This window comes from Rhopilema esculentum, chromosome 21, assembly GCF_057945365.1.
Source record: "Rhopilema esculentum isolate cy_ngs chromosome 21, ASM5794536v1, whole genome shotgun sequence".
Classification (NCBI taxonomy): Eukaryota; Metazoa; Cnidaria; class Scyphozoa; order Rhizostomeae; family Rhizostomatidae; genus Rhopilema; species Rhopilema esculentum.
This window is the reverse complement of record NC_142835.1, coordinates 4,376,646-4,389,058: the sequence shown is the minus strand read 5'-3', so window position 1 is coordinate 4,389,058 and position 12,413 is coordinate 4,376,646. Positions and strand designations below refer to the sequence as shown.

The 12,413-nt window shown below is 35.1% G+C and overlaps 2 protein-coding genes across 4 annotated transcripts in view; one reads left to right on the top strand and one right to left on the bottom strand.

Moving 5' to 3' along the window:
• The window catches only part of LOC135684767 (cilia- and flagella-associated protein 44), a 26,225-nt gene extending 20,904 nt beyond the window's left edge, over nt 1–5,321 (top strand). Inside the window, exons 30-37 of the mRNA XM_065200420.2 lie at nt 251–365; nt 900–1,199; nt 1,855–2,031; nt 2,346–2,542; nt 3,289–3,346; nt 3,524–3,691; nt 4,457–4,591; nt 4,991–5,321. Coding sequence (XP_065056492.2) covers nt 251–365; nt 900–1,199; nt 1,855–2,031; nt 2,346–2,542; nt 3,289–3,346; nt 3,524–3,691; nt 4,457–4,591; nt 4,991–5,179 — 1,339 coding nt within the window. The 3' untranslated portion in view covers nt 5,180–5,321. The remainder of the gene's footprint in view (nt 1–250; nt 366–899; nt 1,200–1,854; nt 2,032–2,345; nt 2,543–3,288; nt 3,347–3,523; nt 3,692–4,456; nt 4,592–4,990) is intronic.
• Nucleotides 2,519–12,413, bottom strand: LOC135684774 (ubiquitin-associated domain-containing protein 2). Of its 3 annotated transcripts, none has more exons than XM_065200428.2 (10): nt 12,176–12,413; nt 11,202–11,329; nt 10,331–10,450; nt 9,515–9,624; nt 9,131–9,254; nt 8,558–8,605; nt 7,453–7,680; nt 6,538–6,744; nt 5,907–6,010; nt 2,519–3,102 (listed from the first exon to the last, which is right to left on the bottom strand). In XM_065200428.2, the coding sequence occupies exons 1-10, from the start codon at nt 12,219–12,221 to the stop codon at nt 3,072–3,074; spliced, it is 1,146 nt and encodes a 381-aa protein (XP_065056500.2). In that variant the 5' UTR covers nt 12,222–12,413; the 3' UTR covers nt 2,519–3,071. The 3 variants fall into 3 exon arrangements, with proteins under 3 accessions (XP_065056500.2, XP_065056501.2, XP_088971193.1); XM_065200429.2 differs by having other exon boundaries at nt 2,519–2,832; XM_089115067.1 differs by lacking the exon at nt 2,519–3,102 and adding an exon at nt 4,805–4,835.

Below are 12,413 nucleotides of genomic sequence, written 5' to 3'. Positions count from 1 at the left end.
CTTTTCTTTGCATAAGATTCAAATCTTGATTGACTCAGTGCTTGTGCTTAATCACGCGGCATCTCGCGCCGCTGAGCCAATCAGAGCCCCAGAAAATGTACACAAACTTAGGCCACGTGAATAAGCACAAGCTCTGAGCCAATCAAGATTCGTGCCCTATGATGCTTTTCTTATCTTCTTGTTGTTACTGCGCAAACCAATAATATTTTCAAGCTGGCCAGCCTACTTATATTTCCACTTTCTACTGTAGGATGATAACATTATTTGAGGAGTTAATTCTTCTCAAAGAATTCGAAAAACGAGAGAACGTCTTAATGGGAAAAGTGGAACTTAAAATGCAAGAAAAAGCAGACATGGAAGATAAGGTATAGTTTGTTTCTATGTTTGTTTCAGCTTAACTTGAATTGGTTCTCTAAACATGCTGTCAAATATTGAATACTGTTTGCTTGGTTGTTGGGTAAAAATTGATTGCTCGTACTTTGTTTAGCTCTCTGACAACGAATTTCCTCTTAACAGCTGAGCACGTATACTCATTTATCATTTGTTTTAATTCATTTTCTAGCTAGGGCCTATCAAGATATTCTATTTAGGCGCTAGCAGTTTTTATCAGTTGGAGTATTTTGAATCGTGATATTATATCCTTCATTAGATGTTTTCAAATTGCCTTGTATTGAATTCGAAGTTCAAATCGTTTCTACTTCCCAATGTTTACATCATCCTCATGCTGGTCTTCATATGAGTGGGTAATTGCAACGCATGTTGTGTAGGTTAGCACTTTACGGTGTTAGATGTTTGCCATTTTAAGTATGAATAAATATATATGGATTTGGCTGTTTATAGAAATTTGTTAGAGCCTTTCTCTAGTGATTTGACGTTTTCTCTGATCATCGGCATTTTAGGTCGAGGACTGTCAGATGAAGTTGCAATCAAAAAAGGAAGAGATTGAAAAGTTACAAGAAAAGGAGAAATCCCTCAACACAATGTTTAGCAATCTGTTTATTGAGAGCAACAAATTTGAAGCATTCTTGACGAAGGTATTCAAGAAAAAAATAAAACGCGCGAAGAAAACAGAGCAAGACGCTGGCTCTGACGAAGATAGTGACGAAGATCTGAGCGATGAAGATTACGACAGTGACGAAGATGAAGACTCTGATGCGGAAGATCTGGATGACAGCGTTTGCCCGCCGGGTTGCGACCAGGTGCGACTTGAATTCGTTATTGGCTTCAAAACTTGAAGCTTTAAACTTTTTTAAACTTTTTTTAAACATTTCTCCGTTAAATATTATCAATCTGTGATTCAACGAAGTGTTTGAAGACTTTTCGACAAATTGTGAAGAACAAGTTTGCTGACAATGCTTACAGTGCTGAAATAGCCAGATGTTTCAATATTGTGTGAAATTTGATACCCTGGGTACCAGAGTCTCCATTATTGAGTCTCAGAAATATACTTAGAAACAAGTAACAGAAAACATTTTTTGAGCTGGCACCGCAGTTGTGTACAATACTTTATCCCCAGATTTATGAGGCTCTGGTTCCCAGGGTAGAAATTTGAATGTTTTGTTGCTTCACACTTATAAATAAGCAAGTTGAAGTTACGAGTTAGTCAGAATAAAAAAGTGCAATTAATACGATACGCAGTCATCATTTTTACAGAGTTTCCCAGCCGATTGTATCATTGATTTTTCAAGTGCTCGTTTTATTCTGTTGATATATATTCGTCAAAGAATGTCAGAGAACCTTTATATCCATCAATAGAGACTTGGCTATCGTGCATATATAGAATTAGTAATTGTTTTTAATGTTATGGTAGTTAGTAGTTGAGACTGTTATGGTGGGTTCCTTTGATATCTACAGGCCCTGTTTGATCAAGTTTGTCAACTTCGCGAGAAAAGGCTCGACTTGGAAGAGGCAACAACTGAAGAGAAGAAGGCAGCCGAAACATTGAAGAAAGAGCTTGATGCGTTGAAGAAGAAAAGCAAGATTATTGAAAATGCACTGCAAACCGCCGAAGCTGACCTCGAAGCATTTCAGGTATGAGTTGATCAACAGAAAATGGCATTAGAAAGCTCTTTTTCCTGACTGTTTGTCAAGAAGATTATTCGTCGAACTCTTGTTATAGAAATATTTCATAGACTTTATTTCAAAGTGCTAATTTTGATGATATTGCAGATCAATTAAACTACAACTGAACCGCTCTAATCTATTTTCACAAGCCACCAGCCTCTATCTATTAGGTATATTCTATTTATTTCATAGACCAGTGCTTTTAAGGGCAGCACTACAAATAATTAAGTCACAATGCATACTGTAGTTATCTGAAGATAATTCTGGTTTTTCATCTGCAGCGAGAGAAGCAACAAAAACTGAACGAGCTGGACATCGTTGTGACATTGAAGCTGAGCCAGCTGCAATATCTGAACAACAATGCCCTTCCTCAGGACTTATCCCAGTGTCTTGTATTCACGAGTACGTCGCTGGATGGACTGCAAACGAGGATAACTGAGCTTGAGAAGGAAAAGGCCGAGCAAAAGAAATTGTATTGGTCAGTACATTGCTTGGCTGTAGGCCTTATTCACATTACAAATAGATAGCAAATAGATAGCTAATCTGCTTTAATACAAAGCTTTCAAAAACAAGATAGCAAAACTGTGTCACATACGGTGTAACTGAAAACTTCATCGTCTCTAATTGTTTGAAGAAAATTCGCATTCTTTCTATGGACAGTGGTATGCAAGCGTGAAAGTGATTTCGTTGAGTCTTGATCATAGCTTGTCATTTGATTGGTCCCTAGCTGGTTGAAGGTTGAATTTTGACCAATGCTAGATGGAGACACTATAAAACAATGAGAGCTGTCCCGTTGTGGAACGTGGAAAACCCCAAAAGTGCTTGGATAGTGCATTCTTCTTTTGGCCTTATGTGATTCAGTCATAGCTTTACACGTGCCTGTTATTGATCGATCAAATCTCGTCAGAAGATAACCGTATTGTTTAACATGTCAATCACTCTATACCAAACATCTCTATGCAGGTTACAAGTTTTTTACAAGGGTGTTTTGCGTTACTTGAAGTAGACTAGAGTTGTATTTTTCGGTGAATATCGACCCTAAGAACAAACATGTTCTTAAATGAACATAAATAAATGAATTTAATTGACATCGTAGTCTGCTCAAGACACTGTCTTAAGCATGACTGAGCATTTCAAATATTAAGAATAATCGCTTCTATCTTGCGTTTTTTCATTTACGAAGAATATATATTCTTATTGTTAATACACGTACGTATTTTACAGGAAATTACGTCAGCAACATGTGACACTAATACGAGACAAGAAAAGCATGGAAGAGAAGGTATGCCATTCTTTTTGCTTCGATTCGTCGATTAAATGCTGAAAGGTTTCGCGAAGCAATATTGAAAAAAAATTTTTTTTCCTTAGTACCTTATATATACAATTTTGTTGGCAAAAAGGCTTAGCAAATCTAAATCTAAACCTACTTTGAAAATAGTGTCTTTTTTACTTACTTTAGATATCTCAACTGGAAGAAAAGGTGCAGCAAATGCAGCTTCTTAAATTTGGCAAGCTCGTGGATTTAGAAAAACTTGAGACCGTGTCAGTAAACAGAGCAGCAGAGGAGCTAAAGGAGCAACTGAGAACACAGGAATTTGGGAATGCAAAAGAAGTTGCAGCTTGGGAGGTAAGGGTTATCGGTCTTGGAGTAGAAGAAAGTTTGATTATAGGGTAGACTGACGTAGTTATCATGTTCAGCTAACTCATGAACGGTTAATTTCATTTTCTGAACATAGCTGAACAGCACTTTGATTGGCTGAAGTGCTACCATTTTGAATTTTGCCCCTATTTCGTCTTGAAAAGAATTTAACGATGTTTCAAATAAAAGCGTTGATTTTTGGCTCAACATTATTCTCAATCTAAGCTAGAATCGCATCACGATTTCGAAATAAGTGAGGCAGAGTCCAGAAAAGTTGTTAACCATTCTCCAGACAAAAACATCCCAGAAGGCAAACCTTCCTGACAAAACAATAGAAAGTGGGCGTGGCTTGGGTGTGTCATAGGAGTTTCTATTGTTTTTGTTGGACCTTCCTCCGGTCAGTGGCCATGCGACCGTAATGTTTTCCTGACTCTGAAGTGAGGTTTTTTCTTTATCAAGATAGCGAATTTCTCTAATCGGAACAATTCGATAGACACTGAAAGCAGCAATTTTGATATCCTACAACAAAAGCTTTTCTCATGACATGCGTGTATTGATTTCAAACTACTTTGCGAGCCTGTTGATGGATGATTTTTGCTCGAGTGGAACTGTGGAGCATTTTGGGAATTATAAGAGGGCCAAGTCTTAGCCTCCCCTGCTTCTGCTTACAAGATGCTTGCAACGAACACCATATGACGTAGGACAACTGCCTCTCTCACGTATTTCGTAGCTAACCAGCTTGATTTTTTGTAGAAACGCATTGACGATGCCAAAGCGAGGCTTACGCAGGTCACACGCGAGAACACGCAGAGACTTGACACATTCACTGTGTTGTTACAAGAAAAGAAAGAATTGGAGCACCAGTTAGATTCTCGCCAGAAAAACTTGGTATGAACCAGTTTTCAGCAAGATTTTTAGTCTACATTTAAAACTCTCCCTCTAAAGTCCCTTGTTTATTTTGAATGATTTACTTTTTCCTATCGTTATTTCCCTGATAATACTTTTCCTACTCTCCAGATGTTCTTGAAAATAATTTGACCAATAAGCGTCCACTTTAACCATTTTGGTATATACATTTCGGCAGTAATGATCAGAAAAATGGCGAATTGAAAGTGCTTATCCCGGAAAGGACCTAAGAAGGAAGACATTACGCATTTGATTGGTTCCTTGCTTAACCAATCAGCCACTGCTAACCCCTCGGAGAGTTCACCCTTCTTCATTTAACCCTTTCTAGACAAAATCTGTGCAATGCTGCCACTTTTTAATATGATATTCTTGATGCTACAGGGTGGTGAATTTCAAGGCAACAGAAAAGCAGATTTCCAAGAGCGGCAAAGACTTATCCAGCTCGTGCAACTGCAATCTCAAGAGATTGACGCCCTCAAGGAAGAAATAGGACTGCTTTCTAGAAAGGGGGGCCACATTCTACCTCCGTCACAAGCACCTGTTCCAACTGCCCCTGCATCTACTCGATAATCTTTTGCTTCGACTTTTTTGTAAATAACATTTAACGGATTCTTAATACATTTAAACACTTTCTTGTAAAGTTTGCTGGCAATTGACTACAATATTATTCAAGAGTCAGTTTTGAATGATAATTAATGCAGATTTCAACATATACTTGCTACTTTCTGTTTTTACTCTGCTTTCGATGTACACGTTGCTGGAAAAATTGGCTCCAGGCTTTTATTATATCTACACTTTCAAGATGCACCAGTGATAAACAATTTATCAATTGAATAGGCGAAAACAACAAGCTCCGATCAAGTGACTCAACCAATGAATAAAGTCCTCGCAACATCAGACAACCACATGAGATGTGATTCAAATAACGCATAACTACTAAAGAACCATCAATTTCCAGTGAGGAAGTTTCTTTGCTCACCCTAATTGCGCATAGCTGAGAAAGCTTGATTTTTCTATCAGGAAGCAGACGTACCTGCTACCACAATTGCATCCAGTTTTCTAATATAATTATAAACATATATTAGAAAACTGGAGGCAATTGTGGTAACGGGTTCTTATATTATATTTATATAACATATTCAAGCAAATATATTTAAGATAATTTTACAGTTGACCTTTTCCAAACAAGATAGGAATCATCTGCAGTAATTCAAATTATAACTAACTTGACAGTAATTACAAGAACTGGGTAAGATTCAAAACATATACAGATATTTACAAAAGGATCATTAATTACCGTGATAAGAGAATATTTGTTGCCCTCTCAACATTATGGTTTGATTCTTCCAGAGCACCAACAACAGCATCGTGTGTAAAGCCCATCTCAACAAGACGCTCTATCTGAAGTTAAAAAAGCTTAACTTTAATAGTCAAAAGGTGTTTATTTAAAAAGGCGAAATTTTTGTTGAATTTCAGCAAAACACTTAACAGCCACTAAATGTCAATGAAGCTCAGTTTGTTTTGCATTGAATGAAAGAAAAAAAATTAAATGAAATAAAATTAAATGAAATAAAATGAAATAAATAAAATGAAATAAATGAAATTTAATGAAATAAAAAAACGATTTTGTAATTAAGGTTTGGGCCTAACTATTTATCCGGTGGAGAAGAGGCTAAACACAGGGATGAAGAGTTCTATCTAAGACATTTTTACCAATTTAAATTTTCAAAGGACAAAGACACCTTTTGAATATGTCAATTTATATTTATCTTCTATAGCCATATTTTGCTGGATGTTTTGCTACAGGGTGTATCTTTAAGTTCATAAAAGGAAAGGTCCTGCACTCTGTGGTGCTTTTCACTGCCATTTTCAACACAACATGCCTCTACACGGAAATTGGCAAATTCTGTGTAGAAAGATGTTCAAACCTTTTCATTTTCACTCTCTTGGTCAGTTTCTAGCTGCCTTCTCCTTATCTGATTTGCTTGGGAGTCAGAAGTTGTGTCACCCTGTTCCCACTGATTGACTGTATGACCATTTGGGGATGCACCCAAATTATCCAAAAACTCTTGCAACGAGGTTCCACGGGGTTGGAGATTATCCATGTAGCCCTGTCCAACTTGTGGCCTCGGCCCCTAAAAATTTCAAAAGGCAAGGGCTCTGGTAAAATGGCATTTGAAGATTACTAAAACAAAGTGAAAAGCAATTAAAAAAAATAAAACATCACTAAACTTTGCAATTCAAATGCTCAAAGAATTCAATAATAGTCAAGTTAGGTCACTACAGTCAAGTTATATGACTTGAAAAGCAATCTGAACAGTAATCAAGAGCGGGAATCTTGATCTTCAGCAAAGGAGTTCATAACACAACAATTTTGACCAACAAGAGGCTGCTTTCTAAATAAAACCATTTATTTTTTTTTCTCATCAATGATTCAACATTTGGCGCTGTTTATATACCGAAAGGCCGCCCGTTCACACATGTTTAGAACAAAACTTGAAAAACTTCAATCTTATTTTTTCTCCCTAACAATTTTAACTAATCAATCCGGGATATTGTCTCTACAATTTCTATGTTGGCTGTGTCCACTTGAACTTTTGTTTGCCTATTTCTGGAACCATGTATGCACATAATGGCACTTCGAAGTAGTGCAAATGACAGCTTGGTACGAATCCAATTAGTCACCAGTGAAATTGGATGACTAACTTATTGCTTGGCTTTCCTTTATAATCTTACTCAAATATATATGCAAATGAAGACTATGTATTGCCTTCTAGCAAAAATCAGATTGAGAATGGTTGAGAAAGCAGAACTGAACACAACAGTGTTTTCTAAATCCTTACCGATTCAAATCCTCCTTGTGACATCTGCCATCTTGACAAGTAATCATACACCATATCATCATGAATTTCTGCTGTTGCCCCATAAAAACTTTTACAGTGGTTTGATTTCTTATCAGACCCTACTTGAAACCAGTCATAAACAGCTTGGGTGAGCTGTGATATTCTCGTTGGGATACACAACCATTTTGAAACATACACAAAATTAAGTCTATACAGTACTCCAGACAGCTATAGAAAAGAAAATAAATTTTTACAGATCCGGAAGATAGACATAAATTCTGCAGAAGGTCATCTCTACAGCAAAATTGGGACTATTATTATTTGTGCATTCATATTCAATGAAATTCTTTTGTTAATAAACCAGTTTATGTTGTGAGGAAAGGATGCCCCCTCTAGACATGACAAAATAAATTATAAGAGCTTGGCTTGTTTGAAGCAAAAGCTCTTTAATATCAAAGGACCTTTTTTCAATTCACTTTTAACACAAATTGTTAAGAACAACTACATTGATTTCAGTTAATAATGGATTTATTCTTTATTTTTGTTTTTAAAACTTGAAACCGTTTTTTAAGAGATATAAGCACTCCAGCAGGGCACATGGCTTGATAGCTTGCCACAATTTTTTCCATGTGTTTATCAGAGATTGATTCTTTTTTCCATGTGTTGGGCAGAAAAGAGATTAAAAATCTTTCCTTCATTGGGGCATAGTTTTGTCACAACTTGTAAAATTAAGGAGCAACATTTAACATTTCCACCTTTCACTGTTTGAAAAACATTTTTGAAAAGAATACTACTTACAAATAAAACAACTAAATTGTGAGCAACATCTTGACAGAAACTGAATGATACAGAAGGTGTGCTCCTGGGAGCAGTAGGCGTGTGTGGAGATGTGGGCATTTGGTCACCTTCCTTTCATGGCCAGGCTTGTTGGAAAGGCAGCAAATTCTTGTAAGTCACTTTTTAAAATAAACTTTATTCAGATGTCCGTATTTCTTTACTTTTAGCCAGCAAATCTCTTTCCACACTCCAGTAGAAAATTGATACCACAGAAAACTTAAGGAATGATAAGAACAAACACAATAAACAACTAAACAAAAAAACTTACCAAACCAAGAATGCTTGCCACCAAGGAGCTTTTGTTCAAGAGCATCATCTAAAAAGAGATTGTTGCAAAATGTTTTAATATAATCTAGAAAAATATCTTTTGCATTAAATCCAAAAATATTTTGCATTAAATTCAAACTGTTCTGTGAATAGAACAAAAATAGTTTAAAACAATGTATTTGCCAACCTGATGTGCATAGCTTGAATTTAAAGAGCCAAATTATTAAACTAATTTGTTTATTACCAGTTAGTTAATTCTTTTAATGCTTATCATCTCAATTCGCAATCAAACATGAAATTTATATCTTATGTTAGGGAGCTAGAACAAAGAAAATTACGATCTTTGCAAAAAATTGAAATCTTTGCTGCTAGACATAATGGTCTTTCATCTTTGTTATCCAAGATGTTAGAAGCTCAAAGAAAAGCATGCAAGTATGGGGGGAGGTAATGATGAAACAACAGAAAAAAATAAATCTTTTGATATATCTAGATGAAGTAATATATGAAACGGAAGAAAAAAGGCTGTTAGCTTGCAAAAAAATGGTATGGTATGTTTTTCTTCCTTTTTTCTTACCTTCATGGCTATTAAATAGCTCAACAATTTGCTGCTCATTGAAATATTGTTATGTCTTGGCAGTACAGATCCACAATAAACATCTTTAGCATAATAAAACATCAAAGCAAATATTGGTCCATATCTTAAAGGAAAATTCAGTTAAGGCTTTGTAGCTCTCCATATTTTACTTAATTAAAAAAAAATTGGTATTCTGAGATTATTGATATAGTTTTTTGTTTGCAAACTACAATACCTTACACTTTAATGAGGGACTAAAAGCAAACATTATTGCGTATAGCACCATTTTTAAATATTATAGAAGTGGGGTGTGTGCATAATAAACACAAGTTCATCTAAAAAATGAAAAGAGAAAATGGGAATGGGAAAATATTGAAAAGATACAATCCACCAGCCAAAGTTTTTGAAACTGGAACATAGGAGGAGATCCACTCAAAATAGTTTGCCAAGAAGTGTGATCCAATTGTGATTGAAGAACTGGCAAAAATGAAGGACTGAAAAATACAAGGTTGTGTTACAGTGGATAATGTGTTTTCAGGGGATATTAAACAACTCTTGCAAGTAAATTATTAAAATCAAGTCTTTCTAATGAGCATTTAATCTGGCCTTTCAAACTCTCAATGATTTACAAGTCCCAAAGATATCTGTGTTTGACATGCTAAAGCTATGGAATACCATAGAAAGAGAAAATAATATTAATTAATAATTTTAAAAGTTTTATTCCAATCATGGTAGTTCATTTAAGAGAAATCTTTGTTCAAGTTATCAACCAAAAATGTTCAATTTCAAATGTGATTAGCAGCAAGCCAAAAGAAAAGGCTCAAGTCTATGACTTTAACTCTATTTCTATAACTGCAAACAAAACTCCATAAGTGTGAATAACAAAGACTGGGAAAAAAGGTGTCTTAGCTGTGGGTGTCTATGTGCACAGTAAGAAATAAAATAAAATATGTGTTGGCAGGAAACAGTAGGTAGTGACAGAAAAATTGAGTTCATGTGAGACCACTAAATGTTAATTCATGCTAACCTATTCATGTCTCGTTTTACATGGATGTATCCTTTGATAATCTTTGTGCCTCAATCAGGCCTTGCTCTAAGCAAAAATTTGTTCAAATTCTATTTAAGATAAAAAGTTTAAACTACATTTTCATAAAATGAAAGACTTTCTTTTATGACAAAAGCAAAAAGACTTCCTCTTACTGCAAATTTTCTTGTACCCCACTGCCTCTCCAAAATTCTAAGATTGTACATTAATGCAGAACCACACAAGAGCTCAAAAGTGCTTTCATATGCAAATTGGCTGGTTATCAACCTCCAGACCTTTTTGAAAAGCAAAAACATAATCAAAGTGAAGCAGAAATATCCATAACATAAAATTCAAACAAGCAAAATACGTTTATTTTTGTATCTCTAGACCTTCTGTCTTTGCTTGACATCATTCTCAAAAAGAGGTTAACAGCACTTCATATATGGCTATTTGATTATACTCTTCACAACAAAGGTTGTAATTTCCTATTCAGTAATAAACTTTCTTGATGAAACTAGTAGGGGACTTTGTAAACATGGCAAGCAAGTACTCCTATTGGCTGCTAATCACATATGCTCTTAAGACAACATAAGGTAAGAAGCCAGCCATCAGCACATCAGAAACTTGAATTTTTTTATCATCCTGCTGATCTACTTCTTAGTAAAACATTTTCATACATACATCAATTCATAATGAAAAAAGCCATATACACATGGATGTCATCAAATTAAATTAGTTGGAAAATTAAGCATGAGCAATCAGAAAAAAAATTCTCATAAGTACAAAATTTTGCATATTAGAAAAATACCATAATTTTAAACTTGCATGTCAAAACTGAACACCAGTTACAACTTGATGATAATGTATTAAGATGATATGTAATATCTGAGTCTAATAGTAGAATATAATGCATTTTGGTGCAGTATGATAAATCACTGACTGCAAAATTGACATGTTACAGATAAATCAGGGATAGCCCACTTGTCAGGAATAACCCAGCATAATCCCTTACCTGCATTCAAAAGTTATAAAATGAATACTAACCTCTTTGCTCACGGTAACAAGAGGCCAATGGAGATGAAGCAATGTAGAGTATTCCTTGGGCATAAGCAGATAGTTTACAGTTACTGCTCCACTGGCCAATACAAGCAGCTTACTCAGAGGGGCATTTTCTATATTAAAAAGAGAGATATAATGGAAACCATTAACTGACAGATTTTGTTGCATCTTTACTTAACACTTATTCAATTAATCAAATAAAAACAACATGAATGTGAAAATCATAATCTTGATACCTGCATGCCCATGTTATTTGTTAATTTTGTAATTTATGTCAGCTACTTACATTGTAAAAAACTCTGTGCGTAATGCCGACAAGTTGGCTCTGTGTAGTACATTGATAGGTAGATACTGTGTGTACCTGGGGCCACATTATTTTCTAATAAAGATGACCTAATTGTTGGATCTTAACAGGTGAACCCGTCAGGATGGTGTGAAAAGTTACAACAATGCAAGTGGGTGCTTTATTTTGTGTCAGAGCCAAAGTTGTTTTTCAAAACTACATTGTTTTATCAAAGGTGGTCAAATACAGTTATACATTGTACATTCAACAATTGAAGAACATAAACGTTATTAATCCAAGGACGCACAGTGTTCACAGGCAGGTCAAAGGACTGCCTTTAACTGTATTTTAGATTTAATTTCCTTTCTATTTTAACATGTAACTTAAATCGTTAATTTTCACCTGCATTAATTCGTAGATGCCACTGACCATTCCATTACCATAATACCCTCTCAATGTCCCCTTTAATTTTCAGTCCCTTTTTGATTTGGTCTTGACGACAAACAAAATTACAGTTTCTCATTTGACATGTATATGTTCAATCAATCTAATCATTAATCAGTGGCATCTTCTAGCACGTTTTATCCATTAAACTTTTATTTCATTATTTCTTGCACTCTGAGCATTATACCGATACTCGGTCCTGCTCAGTATCGATGTAGATGTAGATTCTTACCAAACCCATATCTTGAAAAGTTGTCTGGCTTTGAACCAAAACTCATGACTTCAGGTCAATCTTGCAATTTTTTGAAGTAGAAGCAGCTGTAAAGTTTTATGAAGAAAGAAACCGATAATTTATTCCATGTATAGCGAGTTATAGCATTTTCCTTCTGGTACTTCAATGAAACTTTAAATGCATGTCTTGCTGTCTTTAGACTTCTTATCATGTCTGATTTCTTTCGATTTAAGAGTTC